This window comes from Scyliorhinus torazame, chromosome 16, assembly GCF_047496885.1.
Source record: "Scyliorhinus torazame isolate Kashiwa2021f chromosome 16, sScyTor2.1, whole genome shotgun sequence".
Taxonomy (NCBI): Eukaryota; Metazoa; Chordata; class Chondrichthyes; order Carcharhiniformes; family Scyliorhinidae; genus Scyliorhinus; species Scyliorhinus torazame.
Genome location: NC_092722.1, coordinates 163738601 through 163758909, shown reverse-complemented (window position 1 = coordinate 163758909; position 20309 = coordinate 163738601). Strand labels below are relative to the sequence as shown.

Here is a 20309-nt window from a genome sequence, read left to right as displayed (position 1 = left end):
CCTTGCATGAACAAGACCATGAAGGTCTAGCAACCTCATCTGAGCAACCAGCAGCAGTCTGCCACGCTCAAGTACACAGCAAGAAGACTATGATAGTCTACCCAGATTATTTGAGCCACCAGAAGAAGACTCTGACAGTCTACCCAGCTCATCTAACCAACAAGAAGACACTGAAGGTCTACCCACTGTATGTGAAACACGTGACAAACGCTTCACAATTCCCATACAAGATGTGCAACATCTCAGCGAGACTGACAGACCTCAGCTAGTATGTACAGAGGCACTCAACGATCAAAGTGAGGTTACTAATGACTCCAGTGACACCACATTAATTCAAACCTCATCCACTCGAGCCTCTCCACAAGAACATGTATCCCTGAACGTTTTGACTCCGGACGGGGAGCATCAAGACACCTCAGATGATTCAAGTGACACCTCAGATGATTCAAGTGAACCTGAAATGACTCCGGATGGGGAGTGTCAAGAAACCAAAGCTGATTCATGTGAACTAAAACAGACTCCAGACGGGGAGCATCGACAAGCCAAAGATGATTCCAGTGAACCGGACATGACTCCAGAGGGGGAGCGCCGAGGAATCAAAGACAAAATGCTCAATGAAACAGCAGATGCCACAAAGGACACTGACACAAGTAACTTTGTGATGGACTCGAATTCTCCACTCGGTGTGGTCATTGAGCGCAACAAAGGTAACAATAAAACCAACAAAGATAACAACAAGAAGCGTACCAACGTCAACAACAAGCCGACAAAACCAACAACAATGGAACAACGGCTGGTACGACATAGTACGACTCTGCAAATGCAGGACATTGCAACAGCAGAGCTCCTAACACTGGCCAGAGTATAGACATACCATGGCATGACAATGAATCTCACCGGTTCAAGTTTGCTCCACTACTAACAAGCAAACCAGCTTTCAAGGCTGCTGACATACGGCATCAATATCGCTATCACATGAAACAGTCCAGGTCAGACAACACGGATGACATACTGCATCGCTACCACAAGCATAGAAAAAAAGAGGCCAAATCAGACAACGAAGTAATTTGACCATTTGAACACCTCCTGATGACTTCTTGGTTCCTTAAGCACAGGGACACTGACGGCGTTCACAAGGAAATGACAACAGCAACATCGACACTTCAATAACAAAAAAAGACAGCCACTCAACCATATTAATTCATGAACTTTGGACTCATATACATATTATTTGGTATTGTATAATCATCACTGTCATCATGATTTGTACGTGTCATCACTTATCTACCTATTTTGTTCAATTTTCTTTAACACTATACAGAAAATATGTAACACGAAAAAAGGGGGGATGTGGTGATATGCATCACTTTATATACAGAAGGGGTTAATGCAAATACACTACAACTAAGTAAACACTAGAGGGAGCACCGGAGATGTCATGACATGCAAACATACAGCTAATGAACACATAGACTAGGACACGAACAATGGACAGTCAAGACACCCAGAGGTGACACTACCACAAGGGGGCAACCCATATAAAAGGACAGGGCACACATGCTCTTTCTCTTATCCACAGGTGACACTCTGAGAGAAGCTCGGGGCAGATCAGAAGCATCACACCCACCACATGGCTTAGAGCAGACTGGTTAGTTAGACTGAGTTACTATAGCAAGATTAGCAAGAGAGTCAAACTCAAGTAGGAGAATTGTTAACTGTTCAATAAATGTGTTAAACCTATCTCCAAGTCTGAACCTTCCTTTGTCAGAGCATACATCAAGGAAGCAGCTTATGCTACATGAAGAAGCATAACACAACAGGCCCCAACACTGATCTCTGTGGGACCCCATTGCACACAGGCTTCCAGTCAGAAAACACCCTCGATCATCACTCTCTGCTTCCTGATTTCTATACCCACACCGTCCCTCTCATGAGTGATACCAACTCAAAGATTAAAGAACTCATTTAGCTTGAAATTAGCCCTGAAATTAAGTTTAATTACTACTTACCCCTTACAACTTTCTGTTTTTCATCCAACTCCAAAAGCACTCCCGTTTAGCCAAGCAGCACTCTCTGTGCAAAGAAGAAATTCCTCCTCATCGCTGTATTAGCTCAAAGACCCGTGATAATTAAACTGGGCCCTCGAGTTCTAGATGCTCCCCTGGAGGAGAAATATCTTCTCAACATTTACATTGCCAACCCCCTCAGATACTTATAAGCAAAAGTGTATTTCATTATCCAATTTTACCGAGGAATTATCCGATAATTAGAATAACGACAAAGAAAAAAATGTAACTTAGAGTGAGTGAATTCTGTAGTGATATGCATCACTGTATATACACAAGGGGTTAAGGTAAATACACTACAATTAAGTAACCACTAGAGGGAGCACCAGAGATGTATATAAACATAGACAAACAGGAAGTCTTCACAGGAATGGCAGCTGGTGAGCAGGACACAGACAGGCAGCTCAGATGTAACATAGTATAAGCGCTGGAGAGAGAACAAACTCATAGAAATAAAGCATCTACTTCAACTGTAAGACTACGAGCTTTATTCAAACACAAGGAATAATACAAATTCAACCTCCGCTCAGCTGCAGAGAGGGAAAGAACATACAAACGTATGAGTTAGGAGCAGGCGTAGGCCACTCTGAGCCTGCTCTGCCATTCAATTAAATCATGTTTGATCTGATTGTAACATAGAACATACAACATACAACATACAACATACAACATTACAGCGCAGTACAGGCCCTTCGGCCCTCGATGTTGTGCCGACCTGTGAAACCACTCTAAAGTCCATCTACACTATTCCCTTATAGTCCATATGTCTATCCAATGACCATTTGAATGCCCTTAGTATTGGCGAGTCCACTACTGTTGCAGGCAGGGCATGCTACACCCTTACTACTCTCGGAGTAAAGAACCTACCTCTGACATCTGTCTTATATCTATCTCCCCTCAATTTAAAGCTATGTCCCCTCGTGCTAGACATCACCATCCGAGGAAAAAGGCTCTCGCTGTCCACCCTATCCAATCCTCTGATCATCTTGTATGCCTCAATTAAGTCAACTCTTAACCTTCTTCTCTCTAACGAAAACAGCCTCAAGTCCCTCAGTCTTTCTTCATAAGATCTTCCCTCCATACCAGGCAACATTCTGGTAAATCTCCTCTGCACCCTTTCCAATGCTTCCACATCCTTCCTATAATGTGGCGACCAGAATTGCACGCAATACTCCAAATGCGGCCACACCAGTGTTTTGTACAGCTGCAACATGACCTCATGGCTCCGAAACTCAATCCCTCTACCAATAAAAGCTAACACACCGTACGCCTTCTTACCAACCCTCTCAACCTGAGTGGCAACTTTCAGGGATCTATGTACATGGACACCGAGATCTCTCTGCTCATCCACACTGCAAAGAATCTTACCATTAGCCCAGTACTCTGTCTTCCTGTTATTCCTTCCGAAATGAATCACCTCACACTTTTCTGCATTAAACTCCATTTGCCACCTCTCAGCCCAGCGCTGCAGCTTATCTATGCCCCTCTGAAACTTGTAACATCCTTCCGCACTGTCCACAACTCCACCGACTTTAGTGTCATCTGCAAATTTACTCATCCATCCTTCTACGCCCTCCTCCAGGTCATTCATAAAAATGACAAACAGCAGTGGCCCCAAAACAGATCCTTGTGGTACACCACTAGTAACTGGCCTCCAGTCTGAACACTTCCCATCAACCACCACCCTTTGTCTTCTTCCAGCTAGCCAATTTCTGATCCAAACTGCTAAATCTCCCTGAATCCCATGCCTCTGTATTTTCTGCAGTAGCCTACCGTGGGGAACCTTATCAAACGCTTTACTGAAATCCATATACACCACATCAACTGCTTTAACCTCATCCACCTGTTTGGTCACCTTCTCAAAGAACTCAATAGGATTTGTGAGGCACGACCTACCCTTCACAAAACCTTGTTGACTATGTCTAATCAAATTATTCCTTTCCAGATGATTATACACCCTATCTCTTATAAACCTTTCCAAGATTTTGCCCACAACAGAAGTAAGGCTCACTGGTCTATAGTTACCGGGGTTGTCTCTACTCCCCTTCTTGAACAAGGGGACAACATTTGCTATCCTCCAGTCTTCTGGCACTATTCCTGTTGGCAAAGATGACTTAAAGATCAAAGCCATAGGCTCAGCAATCTCCTCCCTAGCTTCCCAGAGAATCCTAGGATAAATCCCATCCGGCCCAGGGGACTTATCTATTTTCACCCTTTCCAGAATTGTTAACACCTCCTCCTTATGAATCACAAGCCCTTCTAGTCTAGTAGCCTGAATCTCAGTATTCTCCTCAACAACATTGTCTTTTTCCTGTGTGAATACTGACGGAAAATATTCATTTAGCACCTCGCCTATCTCCTCTGACTCCAAGCACAACTTCTCACTACTGTCCTTGACTGGCCCTACTCTTACCTCGTCATTCTTTTATTCCTGACATATCTATAGAAAGCTTTAGGGTTATCCTTGATCCGACTTCTCATGTCCCCTCCTGACTCTTCGTAGCTCTCTCTTTAGGTCCTTCCTAGCTAACGTGTAACTCTCGAGCGCCCTTACTGAACCTTCATGGCTCATCTTTATATAAGCCTCCTTCTTCCTCTTGACAAGTGTTTCGACTGCCTTAGTAAACCACGGTTCCCTTGCTCGACCACTTCCTCCCTGCCTGACAGGTACATACTTATCAAGGACACGCAGTAGCTGTTCCTTGAACAAGCTCCACATTTCCATTGTGCCCATCCCCTGCAGTTTTCCTCTCCATCTGATGCATCCTAAGTCTTGCCTCATCGCATCATAATTGCCTTTCCCCCAGATATAACTCTTGCCCTGCGGTATATACCTATCCCTTTCCATCACTAAAGTAAACATAATCGCATTGTGGTCACTATCACCAAAGTGCTCACCTACCTCCAAATCTAACACCTGTCCTGGTTCATTACCCAGTACCAAATCCAATACGGCCTCGCCTCTCGTTGGCCTATCTAGATACTGTGTCAGGAAACCCTCCTGCACACATTGGACAAAAATGGACCCATCTAAAGTACTCGAACTATAGCATTTCCAGTCAATATTTAGAAAGTTAAAGTCCCCCATAACAACTACCCTGTTGCTTTTGCTCCTATCCAGAATCATCTTTGCAATCCTTTCCTCTACATCTCTGGAACTTTTCGGAGGCCTATAGAAAACCCCTAACAGGGTGATCTCTCCTTTCCTGTTTCTAACCTCAGCCCATACTACCTCAATCGACGAGTCTTCATCAAACGTCCTTTCTGCCACTGTAATACTATCCTTGACTAACAATGCCAACCCTCCCCCTCTTTTACCACCTTCCCTGAGCTTACTGAAATATCTAAACCCCGGCACCTGCAACAACCATTCCTGTCCCTGCTCTACCCATGTCTCCGAAATGGCCACAACATCGATGTCCCAGGTACCAACCCATGCCACAAGTTCACCCACCTTATTTTGGATGCTCCTGGCATTGAAGAAGACACACTTTAAACCACCTTCCTGCCTGCCGGTACACTCCTGCAACTCATGACCTCACTACTCTCAACCTCCTGTATACTGGAGCTACAATTCAGGTTCCCAAGCCCCTGCTGAACTAGTTTAAACCCTCCTGAAGAGCATTAGCAAATTTCGCCCCCAGGATTTTGGTACCCCTGTGGTCCAGGTGTAGACCATCCCGTTTGTAGAGGTCCCACCAGCCCCAGAATGAGCCCCAATTATCCAGAAATCTGAAACCCTCTCTCCTGCACCATCCCTGTAGCCACGCGTTCAACTTTTCTCTTTCCCTATTAGTCGTCTCGCTATCACGTGGCACGGCTAACAACCCAGAGATAATAACTCTGTTTTTCCTAGATCTAAGTTTCCACCCTAGCTCCCTGAATTCCTGCCTTACATTCCTATCCCTTTTCCTACCTATGTTGTTGGTATCTATGTGGACCACGACTTGGGTCTGCTCCCCCTCCCACTTAAGGATCCCGAAAACACGATCCGAGACATCACGCACCCTGGCACCTGGGAGGCAACACACGAACCGCGAGTCTCTCTCATTCCCACAGCATCTCCTATCTATCCCCCTAACTATGGAGTCTCCAATGACTAATGCTCTACTCCTCTCCCCTTTTCCCTTCTGAGCAACAGGGACAGACTCTGCGCCAGAGAGCTGCACCCCATGGCTTACCCCTGGTAAGTCCCCAGCCCCAACAGTATCCAAAGAGGTATACTTGTTACTAAGGGGAACGACCACAGGGGATCCCTGTACTGACTGCTTCCTCCCAGCCCCTCTCACCGTCACCCATCTATCTTTATTCTTCAGAGTAACTACATCCCTGAAGCTTCTATCTATGACCACCTCTACCTCCCGAATGATCCGAAGTTCATCCAGCTCCAGCTCCAGTTCCCTAACGCGGTTTCTGAGGAGCTGGAGATGGGTGCAATTCCCACAGATGAAATCAGCAGGGACACTGACGGCGTCCCTCACCTCAAACATTCTGCAGGAGGAACATTGCACTACCTTCCCTGCCATCCCCTCTAGATAAAAAGAAAAAGAAAGAAAGTGCTTACCTGTCATGTCCCGCTTACCTGCAATAACCTTTCATCCCCTTGCTTATCAAGAATCTTTCTACCTCTGCTTTGAAAATGTTCAAAGACTCTGCACCCACTGACTTTTGAGGCCCATCAAGTCTGCACCGACCCTCTGAAAGAGCACCTTACCTAGGCCCACTCTCCCACCTTATACCCGTAATCGCACCTAATATTTAGACACTAAGGAGCAATTTAGCCTGGCCAATCCACCTAACCTGCATATATTTTGACTGCGAGAGGAAACCGGAGCACCCGGAGGAAACCCACGCGCACACGAGGAGAATGTGCAAACTCCGGACGTACAGTCACCAAAGGTCGGAATTGAAACCTGGGGCGAAATTCTCCAGAAACGGCGCGATGTCCACCGACTGGCGCCCGAAACGGCGCAAATCAGTCGGGCATCGCGCCGCCCCAAAGGTGCGGAATGCTCCGCATCTTGGGGGGCCGAGCCCCACCCTTAAGGGGCTAGGTCGGCGCCAAATTCCCACCCCGCCAGCTGGTGGAAAAGGCCTTTGGTGCCTCGCCAGCTGGCGCGGAAATAACACCTCCTGGCGGCACATGCGCGGGAGCGTTAGCGGCCGCTGATGGCATTCCCGCGCATGCGCATTGGAGGGAGTCTCTTCTGCCTCCGCCATGGTGGAGACTGTGGTGGAGGCGGAAGGGAAAGAGTGCCCCCACGGCACAGGCCCGCCCGCGGATCGGTGGGCCCCAATCGCGGGCCAGGCCACCATGGGGGCACCCCCCGGGGCCAGATCGCCCCGCGCCCCCCCCAGGACCCCGGAGCCCGCCCGCGCCGCCTTGTCCCGCCGGTAAGGTAGGTGGTTTAATCTACGCCGGCGGGACAGGCATGAATCGCAGGGGGGGGGCCCGCCAACCGACGAATATCCGGTGCCGGAGAATTTGGCAACCGGCGGGGGCGGGATTCACGCCAGCCCCCGGCAATTCTCCGACCTGGCGGGGGGGGTCGGAGAATCTCGCCCCTGGTTCCTGACACTGTGAGGCAACAGTGCTAATCACTCTGCCATATGAGAATTCTGATGAATTTAGTTCATAGATACTACACAAATACAGCATTTCCATGCAATTCAATATATTTCAATAGCGAAGTAGGCAGCGGAATGCTCTGTTGTTGAAGTTAACGACAGGAAAGCAGGTCTGCAAACTGCAGTTGGGCCAGTCAACCTGGGAAAGGGTTTGGAGGCAGCCAGAGCCTGCTCAGTGCCGAGGTGGGCTTAGTGCTGTTGGATTTCATCCCAGTTGGAGGAAAATAATAACTTCTGGCTCTCACTCCCCACACCCCTCACCACCCCACACAGTCTCCATGCCACCCCATGCCCACTCACCCAGCCTCATTGGCACCTCATGCCAAAATATGCCCCCATCCACAGCCCATTAATCCTTATGCCCTGCCTCTCAAGATATGCCCGCCTACTCACCCCAATGGACCTTCATGTCCTCCATGCCAAAAAACCGTATAATGACTAGAGTATTCATTGGTTCCATACAGTGTATAGTTAATGGGTATAGAAACGCCATAGCATAGCACGCATGAGAGGCCAAGGGGGCGGGTAATGGCATGGCATGGAAGGGCATGAGGAGGATCTTTTTAAACTTTCTTTTCAAAAGGATCCCTCACCCAGACTATTTTTCACAACACCTCTTAAGGTGCCGTAAACTATTGCTCTTTGAAATGCCGATCCAGCTCCATGAAAAATATGGAGCACTAGGACATACCTAGCTTCACAATGGAGCCAGTCAGGTTGGGAGTACAGAGAGAGGGCTTGTGACCCAAACCGGCTCGCACCCTTCAAAGGCATGGCTGGAAATTGGAAACCTCGGGAATGATGTTGGGAATCCTGGATTCAGGTCCCGGCTGCCAGTTACACCCCTCCATCGATTTTCACACATCTGTTAACAAGATGGGTTGTTACACATTGGAGGCAAATTTAAAGCCCTTTTCCGTGCAACAAAGCTATATGGGCTTTAAACTTAAATAGAACATACAGTGCAGAAGGAGGCCATTCGGCCCATCGTGTCTGCACCGACCCACTTAAGCCCTCACTTCCACCCTATCCCCATAACACAATAACCCCATCTAACCTTTTTGGACACTAAGGGCAATTTATCATGGCCAATCCACCTAACCTGCACGTCTTTGGACTGTGGGAGGAAACTGGAGCACCCGGGGGAAACCCACGCATACACGGGGAGAATGTGCAGACTCCGCACAGACAGTGACCCAGCGGGGAATCGAACCTGGGACCCTGGCGCTGTGAAGCCACAGTGCTAGCCACATGTGCTACCGTGCTGCCTTGTTCAGCCTTGCCATGCCAATTACATTTTATACACACTGTAAGGTTAAGCCCACGTAGTCTCATGACTTACAGGTCAACCCTGAATTTTAACCCAAATCCTATTTAAGTGCACTATTCATCATATGTTTTATACATGGTGGCCAAGACACCAGGAATTCAGGCAGACACGGTACCCCAGCCTCTGAAGATTATTCTTTCGCCATTTTGAGTCAATGAGCTTTCATCAAGATTCATGGACCTTCTTTAGATTACAGATTAGCTGCCTCCTGACTGATAGTTGTCATTCTCATTATCAACAGGTTCATTGCAGAACAGCTCATGCAAGGAAATCCTGTGGAGCCGGAATTCTTTGAATGTGTTACTATCTTCTTCTCCGATATTGTTGGCTTCACAAACCTGTGCTCCAGCAGCACACCACTACAAGTCGTGGATATGCTCAATGATCTCTACAGTCTGTTTGATGACATTATAATGTCTTATGATGTATACAAGGTAGGAGAATGCTTACACAATGCTTGATGTATTAAGTGGTGAGTAAAATCCAACTACTTTTATCCTATTTTCCTGGCAGACATAAACTGAGGAACAACAATTACACAATTCCCCCACTTTTGACATATGAAGGCAGGATTAAATAGTCAAAGCATAAGCAAAGAATATTCTTCTTCTGAACATTTTTATTGGACACATTCCTGATATTAATATAGACTGGGATTTTCCTCCCATGCCATGGTGGGACCCGCTGTGGAGGATGTCTCTGGCCAGCCAAAAGTCCATTGACTTTTGAGGGGAGCGGAAGTTCACAACGTCACACAGCTCCGAAAAATCCCGGCCAAAATGTCACTCCACTAAAGCATCCTGTAGACAGGACACATGGATATTTCCCAGTCAAATTTTACTCCACTTTGCCCCATTCAAAGTAAACTTCACCTGAAATATCAATAAGCCAGTCTGATGCGCTGAAAGACACTGGAAGTTACTAACAAGGTGTATTTCCAGTCTTTTAAGTTGACTGTGCCCACAATTTCACCATTTGCTTAGGGTAGTAGATGGAAATGCTCTCATTCTGGTCCCCCTCAGCCCCAACCCCACTTCAATCGACTCAATCTCTTCAATCACACCTCACATGCACACAATGCAATGTCACTGTTTTTAACCAGTTCAATTAGTGCAGACTTTTTCAATATAAAACGATCCCAACTGTGCAGAAAGATTCCATCCAACCAGAAAAAAAAGACATTGCCCTCAATCCGGTTTAATTACTTGTTTGTTTTATTCATTCATGGGATGTGGGCGTCGCTGGCTAGGTCGGCATTTATTGGCCATCCCTAATTACCCTTGAGAAGGTGAATGGTGACCTGCCGTCCTGAACCATTGCAACCCCTGGTACAGAATCAGGGAAGGAGGGAGTACCAAAGTTTTAACCTATAAACAGTGGAGAGTGTGGGTTCTGGAGGTGGGATGTTGCCAAGGACAATGTCAGTGACCATTGCCCCATTCAGCTGAGACCATTCAGCTGTAACTCAAGTGATGCCTGGAGTCAATGTACTCACACAATTATGCCTATTCAAGTGTCATGTATGTGTGTGGATACCACTGTTTGCTGCACAGCATTTAACACTTGGTGCTCTTACTTCAAAAATCGCTGACTGCCATGGTGTGCCATTGTCCGTCTGAGCGTGCTTAATCTTTGGCTGTGTACTGAGGCGTGCATTGACAAATGCCCCCCTAGATCAGGATCAGCACTGCCTAGTTTTGACAACAGAAAAAAACATTTATTAAACATGAAAACATTGGAGTAAGCTGCAATACACCTTTACAGCACCCCTTCCCCCCGTAATTAACAATTACACACATGTTTTAGGATTAACAAAGATGACAAAGTTCATCTTGATCTACAATCATCTCATTAGCACAAAGTCCCTTTTCAGCACACAAGATGACTACGGGCAATTACACTCTCCACTCTGTCCCCCAAGTGAATGTTTGTGGCTGTCTCCTCAGAATCCCCCAGATGATTGTCACAGGATAGTTTCTGAACCCCACTCCCCAAAACACACTTTAAATCTTCTCCCATAAGCATGCTTTCCCTTAGCAGTTTGCATTCCAGAATCCAGACAGGTTTTCCAAATTACTCTTGCTTCTGCTCCACTTTTAACAGCAAATCCAGTCCAAGATTTCATACCAATCCCTTTTAAGGTTTCTTTGTTTTGATTGCTGTGTAAACTGCTCACAATTGCTTTAACTCTCAATTCCCAGACTGAATTGCAATGGAATCAAACGTTTGTCTTATCTTTGAAAGTGACTTCAATTGTCTCCTCAACTCAGAACATTTTGTTTACTCTTCCTTGAATTCTTCTGAACAATACCTTGGTCTCTATTCACTTAACTGCAGACTTCCTGGACATTTCTCTTCATTTCACTAGTTTGTTTACTAGCTGGACTTTAGATTTCCGGCATTGCTTTTAGAGTCATAGTGTCATGGAGGTCTGCAGCACAGGAAAGGTCCTTCAGCTCATCATGTCTCTGCCAGTCAAAAGCAACCACCTAACTATTTGAATCTCATTTACGAGCACTCGACCCAAAGCCTTGTATACCTCGGCATCGCAAGTGCACATCTAAATGCTTCTTAAATGTTATGAGGGTCTCTGCCTCCACTACCCTTTCAGGTAGTAAGTTCCAGACTTCTACCACTCTCTGGGTGAAAGTTTTTCCTCACATCCCCTCTAAACCTCCTGCCCTTTGATGTGTTGGGTGCTCTGGATCCGTGGAACACATACAGGCCACCAACACTTAAAATAGTACAACACTATTTTATTAAGTTAGAAACTGTTGAACATACTTTCACTGTGGGTTAACACAATGTTAGATTAAACTAAAGACCTATGCTGTCCTAACCAGCCTATGCACTCAGCACATGGTGAAGATCTGTGCTGTAAGCTGTAAGCTCTGTCCTTCTGAGAAGCTGCATCCCAATTGAGCGGGATCTCTGATGCCCTCTGTCGATATAGTGAGTGTGCTCTAACTGGTGATTGGCTGCGGTGTTGTGTGTGTTGATTGGTCTTGCTGTGTGTCCATCAGTGTGTGTGTCTGCACTATGATATACTGGTGTATATTATGACACCCTTTACCTGAAATCTATACCTCTGGTCATTGATCCCTCCACCAAGGCATATTCGTATCATTCGCAAACTTACTGATGAACCCTCCTACATTTATGTCTAAATCATTGATATAAACCGTAAGCAGCAAGGGCCCCAACACTGATTCCTGTGAGACCCCACTGGACACAGGCTTCTAGTCAGGAAAAACTCCTCTTGCCCATCGCCCTCTGCTTCCTACCACTCAGCCAATTCTGGATCCAATTTGCCAAATTTCCTTTGATCCCTTGGGCTCAAACCTTAGCTAGCAGTCTCCAATGTGGGACCTTATTAAAAGCCTTGCTGGCATCCAAGTTGAGTACGTCAAATGCATGGCCCGCATTTACACCTGGTAACGTCTTCGAAAAATTCAATCAAGTTGGTCAGACATGACCACCCCTTAACGAAACCATCTTGAGTAATCGCTGCCTCTCCAAATGCAGATTAATTCTGTCTTGCAGAATTGCTTCCAGTAGTTTCCCCACCAATGAGGTTAGATTGACTGGCCTGTAGTTTCCTGATGTATCCCTTCCTCCCTTCTTGAATAATGGGATCACATTGGCTATCTTCCAAACCTCCAGTACCTCTCCTGTGGCCAGAGAGGAATTGAAAAAAAATGCCAGTGCCCCAACTATTTCCTCCCTTGCCTCACCCAACAACCTAGGATACATTTCACCTGGCCCTGGATATTTGTCTACTTTTAAGCATGACAGATCACTCAAAACCTCGTCTCTGCCAATGTTAATTTCTTTAATTTCATCAGAGTCCTTCTCCCTGATTTTTATACCACATCGTCCAGTCCACTTGTGAACACCGACACAAAGTATTCAGTTAGAAACCCTAACTACATCCTCCAGGTCCACACACAAATTACTACTGTGGTCCTTAATGGACCCTACTCTTTCCCTAGTTATCCTTTGACCTGTAATATACTTGTAAAGCAACTTAGGATTTTTCTTCACCATTACTCCATTGTATGGCTTTTCTTCTGGTAAAGCAGAGAGATGTTCCCTCTCTAGCCTTCTAAAACCAACTACTTCTAGCAGAGCTGTGAGAGCTGCTTTTGTTTCTTAAGAAGAGGAAGGAATTGCAGGACTAGCTCGGCACTCAGACGATGAATCGCACAGAGCTGCCACCTCATTAGACCCAGTGGAATCCTTGAGGGAGAGGATGTCAGGCTTCAGTCAATGGCGATGTCCAGGCGAGGCAGATGAGTTTGAGACATGCTGATTGCTGCTAGATTCATGAGGGGATCCAGTGAGGACATCCTATTATTTTCACATGCTTTCTGTGAACATTGTTCTCCTGTTAGTCTCACTGGCACGAGGTGTTAGCCCTGTTCATTGTGGGAGACATTATCATTCCTTAAGATCAACAGGCATGCATAGGAAACCAAATGTAGTTTAATATTGTATTGGTAAATATTAGAAACAAGCTTTGGTTTTAAGTGGGTTCAATGTATTGTTTCTGTGTAAGGAAGGGTAAACATTATAGTTAGATTCCTGCTGGACAAAGGTGTTTATATGTGTGGGGGTTTTGGTTTCAATTCAAACTGTGTTCCGAGAGGTTATGATGTAAATAATAAATAAAAGCTAGCAGAAGCATGGGGTTGTTGCTTAGAACCAGGGACCTTTTTAAGGTAGAAAGCTTTTGAGTTTAATTTTAGCTGAATGCAGTAGCAACTGGTTTAGAAGGTTAGAAAGGTAAACATCTCTTTTACCTTTGCTGGAAAAAAACCCACAACATGGAGCAATGGCTAAGAAAGAAAGTGCAGAGAACTATAGTCTAGCTAGTTAAGCAAACTAGAGAAATTAAGAGAAGTTTCCAAGGCGTCTGAGATTAAATGTACGAGAACAGAGAACTGTGGCCTTTAAATTTGTTGCTATGATGATCACAGCGCTGAGGTGATGGTGAGGTGGACGAATCAGAGGCCACGCTGCTAGCGATATGGCATGGAACACGTGGATGAAAATCTTTGGCACTCAGTACTACACGACGGGAAAAGCCATCATTGTTGTCATGGGTTCAACGCCCGCCTTTGCTGATTCCCAGGAAAATCTTGTCCATCGGGATGGCAATGCTAACAATTGGCACAATTACTTTTCTCCAGTACTTGTGTAACTGATTGCATCATTTACATATTGTTTGTATTGGCAACAAACAGTTGTTGAATCAACGAACACATCTGGAGTGACAGCAAATATTCACAAATTTAAACAGCGTGTAGTACTGTGATTAGTGTCGTGATGTCAATCAACCCTGATGTCTCTTTCCTCTTAAAAAATAAGTACAATTTAAAAGGGAGACAGAAATCTTCTGAATGTCTGTTCCCTTCCATCGTCCAGATGTTTAGACATTCCTTTCTAATTGTGAAATTTATTATCGCATTCTATTTCTATCTTGACTGAAGGTTGAAACGATAGGCGATGCTTACATGGTAGCAAGTGGACTTCCAATTCGCAATGGAATACAGCACGCTGGGGAAATTGCCACAATGTCTTTGCATTTTCTCAGTGCCATTGTGAGGTTTAAGATAAGACACATAGATAATGTGCAAATGAAACTTCGCATTGGACTAAACACAGGTAACATAACATTAGTTTGACTCAAATGTTTCTGTCACAAATTGTTTTTATGCTATATATGTACAATACCTATATAGAATGTCCAAAGATGTGCAGGTTCTGTGTATTGGCAATGCTAAATTATCCCTTAGTGTCCAGGGATGTGCAGGTTATATTATGGGGCTATGGGTGCTATGGCTGGATGGGCAGGGGAGTGGGCCTAGGCGGAGATTTTAAAAGATCGCGGCCTAGTTTCGGGAGCCGTTCGGAAGAGGAGGAGGAGCAGTCTCTGTCAGGGAGAGAACCTGAGAACATCTAAGACACTCAGAAGATAAGAAGGTAAGTAAGTGATTTTTACTCATTTTTACTTTTATACCTTTTTCAAATTGTGTGTGTCGGGGGGGAAACTGAAGTGACATCACAGAAAAGCTGTGACCTGAGTGGCTGGTTGGGAATCTACACTAAATTAAAAAAATTAAGCATTGGTAAATAATTAAACATAATTACTCAATTATAATTTCGAGGGGTATCTAAACCAGAGATCGGAGAGTACTATATTTAGCTTTCGCATTTATATTAGAAATCTAGTGCTAGGAAACAGATAGTTAACAGTAACTTTTTAAAAATTAAAAAATATATTTAAAAGCATTTTAAACTTTTAATTTTAATTAATTGAGGCAATGTCAGTTAGAGGGGTGCAGTGCTCTGACTGTGAGATGTGGCAGGTCCGGGAGGCTTCCAGCGTCCCGGATGTCTTCATCTGCAGAAAGTGCACCCAACTGGAGCTCCTCACAGACCGCATGGTTCGGTTGGAGCAGCAATTGGATGCACTTAGGAGTCTGCAGGTGGCGGAAAGCCTCATAGATCGCAGTTATATAAATGTGGTCACACCCAAGGTGCAGGCAGAGAAATGGGTGACCACCAGAAAGGGCAGGCAGTCAGTGCAGGAATCCCCTGTGGTTGTCCCCCTCGCGAACAGGTATACCCCTTTGGATACTGTCGGGGGGATAGCCGATCAGGGGAAAACAGCAGCAGCCAGAGCCGTGGCACCACGGCTGGCTCTGATGTTCAGAAGGGAGGGTCAAAGCGCAGAAGAGCAATAGTAATAGGGGACTCTATAGTCAGGGGCACAGATAGGCGCTTCTGTGGACGTGAAAGAGACTCCAGGATGGTATGTTGCCTCCCTGGTGCCAGGGTCCAGGATGTCTCCGAACGGGTAGAGGGCATCCTGAAGGGGGAGGGCAAACAGGCAGAGGTCATTGTACATATTGGTACTAACGACATAGGCAGGAAGGGGCATGAGGTCCTGCAGCAGGAGTTTAGGGAGCTAGGAAGAAAGTTAAAAGACAGGACCTCTAGGGTTGTAATATCGGGATTACTCCCTGTGCCACGTGCCAGTGAGGCTAGAAATAGGAAGATAGAGCAGCTAAACGCGTGGCTAAACAGCTGGTGTAGGAGGGAGGGTTTCCGTTATCTGGACCACTGGGAGCTCTTCCGGGGCAGGTGTGACCTATATAAGAAGGGCGGGTTACATCTAAACTGGAGAGGCATAAATATCCTGGCCGCGAGGTTTGTTAGTGTCACACAGGAGGGTTTAAACTAGTATGGCAGGGGGGTGGGCACGGGAGCAATAGATCAGAAGGTGAGAGCATTGAGGGAGAACTAGGGAATTGGGACAGTGTGGCTCTGAGGCAGAGCAGACAGGGAGAAGTTGCTGAACACAGCGGGTCTGGTGGCCTGAAGTGCATATGTTTTAATGCAAGAAGTATTACGGGTAAGGCAGATGAACGTAGAGCTTGGATTAGTACTTGGAACTATGATGTTGTTGCCATTACAGAGACCTGGTTGAGGGAAGGGCAGGATTGGCAGCTAAACGTTCCAGGATTTAGATGTTTCAGGCGGGATAGAGAGGGATGTAAAAGGGGTGGCGGAGTTGCGCTATTGGTTAGGGAGAATATCACAGCTGTACTGCGGGAGGACACCTCAGAGGGCAGTGAGGCTACATGGGTAGAGATCAGGAATAAGAAGGGTGCAGTCACAATGTTGAGGGTTTACTACAGGCCTCCCAACAGCCAACGGGATATAGAGGAGCAGATAGGTAGACAGATTTTGGAAAAGAGTAAAAACAACAGGGTTGTGGTGATGGGAGACTTCAACTTCCCCAATATTGACTGGGACTCACTTATTGCCAGGAGCTTAGACGGGACGGAGTTTGTAAGGAGCATCCAGGAGGGCTTCTTAAAACAATATGTAGACAGTCCAACTAGGGAAGGGGCGGTGCTGGACCTGGTATTGGGGAATGAGCCCGGCCAGGTGGTAGATGTTTCAGTAGGGGAGCATTTTGGGAACAGTGACCACAATTCAGTAAGTTTTAAAGTGCTGGTGGACAAGGATAAGAGTGGTCCTAGGATGAATGTGTTAAATTGGGGGAAGGCTAATTATAACAATATTAGGCGGGAACTGAAGAACATAGATTGGGGGCGGATGTTTGAGGGCAAATCAACATCTGACATGTGGGAGGCTTCCAAGTGCCAGTTGAAAGGAATTCAGGACCGGCATGTTCCTGTGAGGAAGAAGGATAAATACGGCAATTTTCGGGAACCTTGGATAATGAGAGATATTGTAGGCCTCGTCAAAAAGAAAAAGGAGGCATTTGTCAGGGCTAAAAGGCTGGGAACAGACGAAGCCTGTGTGGAATATAAGGAAAGTAGGAAGGAACTTAAGCAAAGCGTCAGGGGGGCTAGAAGGGGTCACGAAAAGTCATTGGCAAATAGTGTTAAGGAAAATCCCAAGGCTTTTTACACGTACATAAAAAGCAAGAGGGTAGCCAGGGAAAGGGTTGGCCCACTGAAGGATAGGCAAGGGAATCTATGTGTGGAGCCAGAGGAAATGGGCGAGGTATTAAATGAATACTTTGCATCAGTATTTACCAAAGAGAAGAAATTGGTAGATGTTGAGTCTGGAGAAGGGTGTGTAGATAGCCTGGGTCACATTGAGATCCAAAAAGACGAGGTGTTGGGTGTCTTAAAAAATATTAAGGTAGATAAGTCCCCAGGGCCTGATGGGATCTACCCCAGAATACTGAAGGAGGCTGGAGAGGAAATTGCTGAGGCCTTGACAGAAATCTTTGGATCCTCACTGTCTTCAGGTGATGTCCCGGAGGACTGGAGAATAGCCAATGTTGTTCCTCTGTTTAAGAAGGGTAGCAAGGATAATCCAGGGAACTACAGGCCGGTGAGCCTTACTTCAGTTGGAGGGAAATTACTGGAGAGAATTCTTCGAGACAGGATCTACTCCCATTTGGAAGCAAATGGACGTATTAGTGAGAGGCAGCATTGTTTTGTGAAGGGGATGTCGTGTCTCACTAACTTGATAGAGTTTTTCGAGGAGGTCACTAAGATGATTGATGCAGGTAGGGCAGTGGATGTTGTCTATCTGGACTTCAGTAAGGCCTTTGACAAGGTCCCTCATGGTAGACTAGTACAAAAGGTGAAGTCACACGGGATCAGGGGTGAGCTGGCAAGGTGGATACGGAACTGGCTAGGTCATAGAAGGCAGAGAGTAGCAATGGAAGGATGCTTTTCTAATTGGAGGGCTGTGACCAGTGGCGTTCCACAGGGATCAGTGCTGGGACCTTTGCTGTTTGTAGTATATATAAATGATTTGGAGGAAAATGTAACTGGTCTGATTAGTAAGTTTGCAGACGACACAAAGGTTGGTGGAATTGCGGATAGCGATGAGGACTGTCAGAGGATACAGCAGGATTTAGATTGTTTGGAGACTTGGGCGGAGAGATGGCAGATGGAGTTTAATCCGGACAAATGTGAGGTAATGCATTTTGGAAGGTCTAATGCAGGTAGGGAACATACAGTGAATGGTAGAACCCTCAAGAGTATTGAAAGTCAAAGAGATCTAGGAGTACAGGTCCACAGGTCACTGAAAGGGGCAACACAGGTGGAGAAGGTAGTCAAGAAGGTATACGGCATGCTTGCCTTCATTGGCGGGGCATTGAGTATAAGAAGTGGCAAGTCATGTTGCAGCTGTATAGAACCTTAGTTAGGCCACACTTGGAGTACAGTGTTCAATTCTGGTTGCCACACTACCAGAAGGATGTGGAGGCTTTAGAGAGGGTGTAGAAGAGATTTACCAGAATGTTGCCTGGTATGGAGGGCATTAGCTATGAGGAGCGGTTGAATAAACTCGGTTTGTTCTGACTGGAACGAAGGAGGTTGAGGGGCGACCTGATAGAGGTCTACAAAATTATGAGGGGCATAGACAGAGTGGATAGTCAGAGGCTTTTCCCCAGGGTAGAGGGGTCAATTACTAGGGGTGAGAGGGGCAAGGTTTAGAGTAGATGTACGAGGCAGGTTTTTTACACAGAGAGTAGTGGGTGCCTGGAACTCGCTACCGGAGGAGGTGGTGGAAGCAGGGACGATTATGACATTTAAGGGGCATCTTGACAAATACATGAATGGGATGAGAATAGAGGAATACGGACCCAGGAAGTGTAGAAGATTGTAGTTTAGTCGGGCAGCATGGTCGGCACGGGCTTGGAGGGCCGAAGGGCCTGTTCCTGTGCTGTACATTTCTTTGTTCTTTGGTGCTCTTTTGCATGGTCGGTGTAGGCTCAATGGGCCAAATGACCTCCTTCTGCACTGTAAGGATTCTATGGATTCAGTGAGAATATATTATCCTGTTTAAGTAGCCTTTGCGTTCTCCTTGAGGTCTTGCATGATTTCAGTCAAAAATTGCAACTGGTAACATGGCCGGAAGTTTACATGGAAATGTTGGCCCCGTACCCTGCCTGAAAGGTCAGGAGGGAGCCTGCCATGAGTTGATTTTGTGGCGGTCGAGCTGTTAAGTGGCTCAGGGCAAGACTTCCACCCCTATCTGGGAGGACATTTCTCCTCGGAGAGCTGTCGGCTAATCAGACAGCCAGCAGTATCACCAGGAGCAGTGGCCAACAAATAGTGTTACTGGGACTGGATGACAAGGGTGATGCCACGTTCGATCATCCGAATCCACATGGATTCGACATATGTATCTAAATAGAGGTAATGAATACAAATGGGGAGATGTTCTGCTGAACCTTTATATAGCTCTGGTTATGCCACAACTGGAGTATTTATTGTCTCACGGTCTGGTCACCACAGTTTTGGACGGATGTGAAGGTCTTTAAAGAAGCTACCGTGGAAATTTCCGGAATGATTCCAGGGACGAGGGAATTTAGCTACAAGGTTAAAGTGAACAAGCTGATGTTATTTTCCACAGTGCGAAATAGATTGCAGCGAGATGATAGAGTTGTACAAGATTATGACAGGTTTAGATTATTTTGACAAAATAAAGCTGTTACCATCGGCTGATGGTGCAAGAACAAGGGAACCAGATTAAGATTTTGGGTAAGGGACACCGGGTATGTGGGGAAGAACGTTTTACGCAGTGAGTGGAACTGGCTAAGTACGAGGGTAGTGGAAGCAGAGATAATCAATGATTTCAAAAGCAAATCAGATCGGCACTTGACAAGAATAAAATAGCAGGGCTATAGGATTGTGCTGGAAAATGGGATTGACTGGGTTGTTCAAGCAGGCATGGACTTGATGGGCCAACTGGCTTCCTCCTGTGCTGGAGTGTCCCGATGA

At 46.0% G+C, this 20309-nt stretch overlaps 1 protein-coding gene across 1 annotated transcript in view; it reads left to right on the top strand.

Moving 5' to 3' along the window:
• The window catches only part of gucy2g (guanylate cyclase 2g), a 128453-nt gene that overhangs the window by 97574 nt on the left and 10570 nt on the right, over positions 1-20309 (top strand). The window contains exons 18-19 of the mRNA XM_072477630.1: positions 9266-9458; positions 14517-14691. Of these exons, the coding sequence (XP_072333731.1) occupies positions 9266-9458; positions 14517-14691 (368 nt within the window). The remainder of the gene's footprint in view (positions 1-9265; positions 9459-14516; positions 14692-20309) is intronic.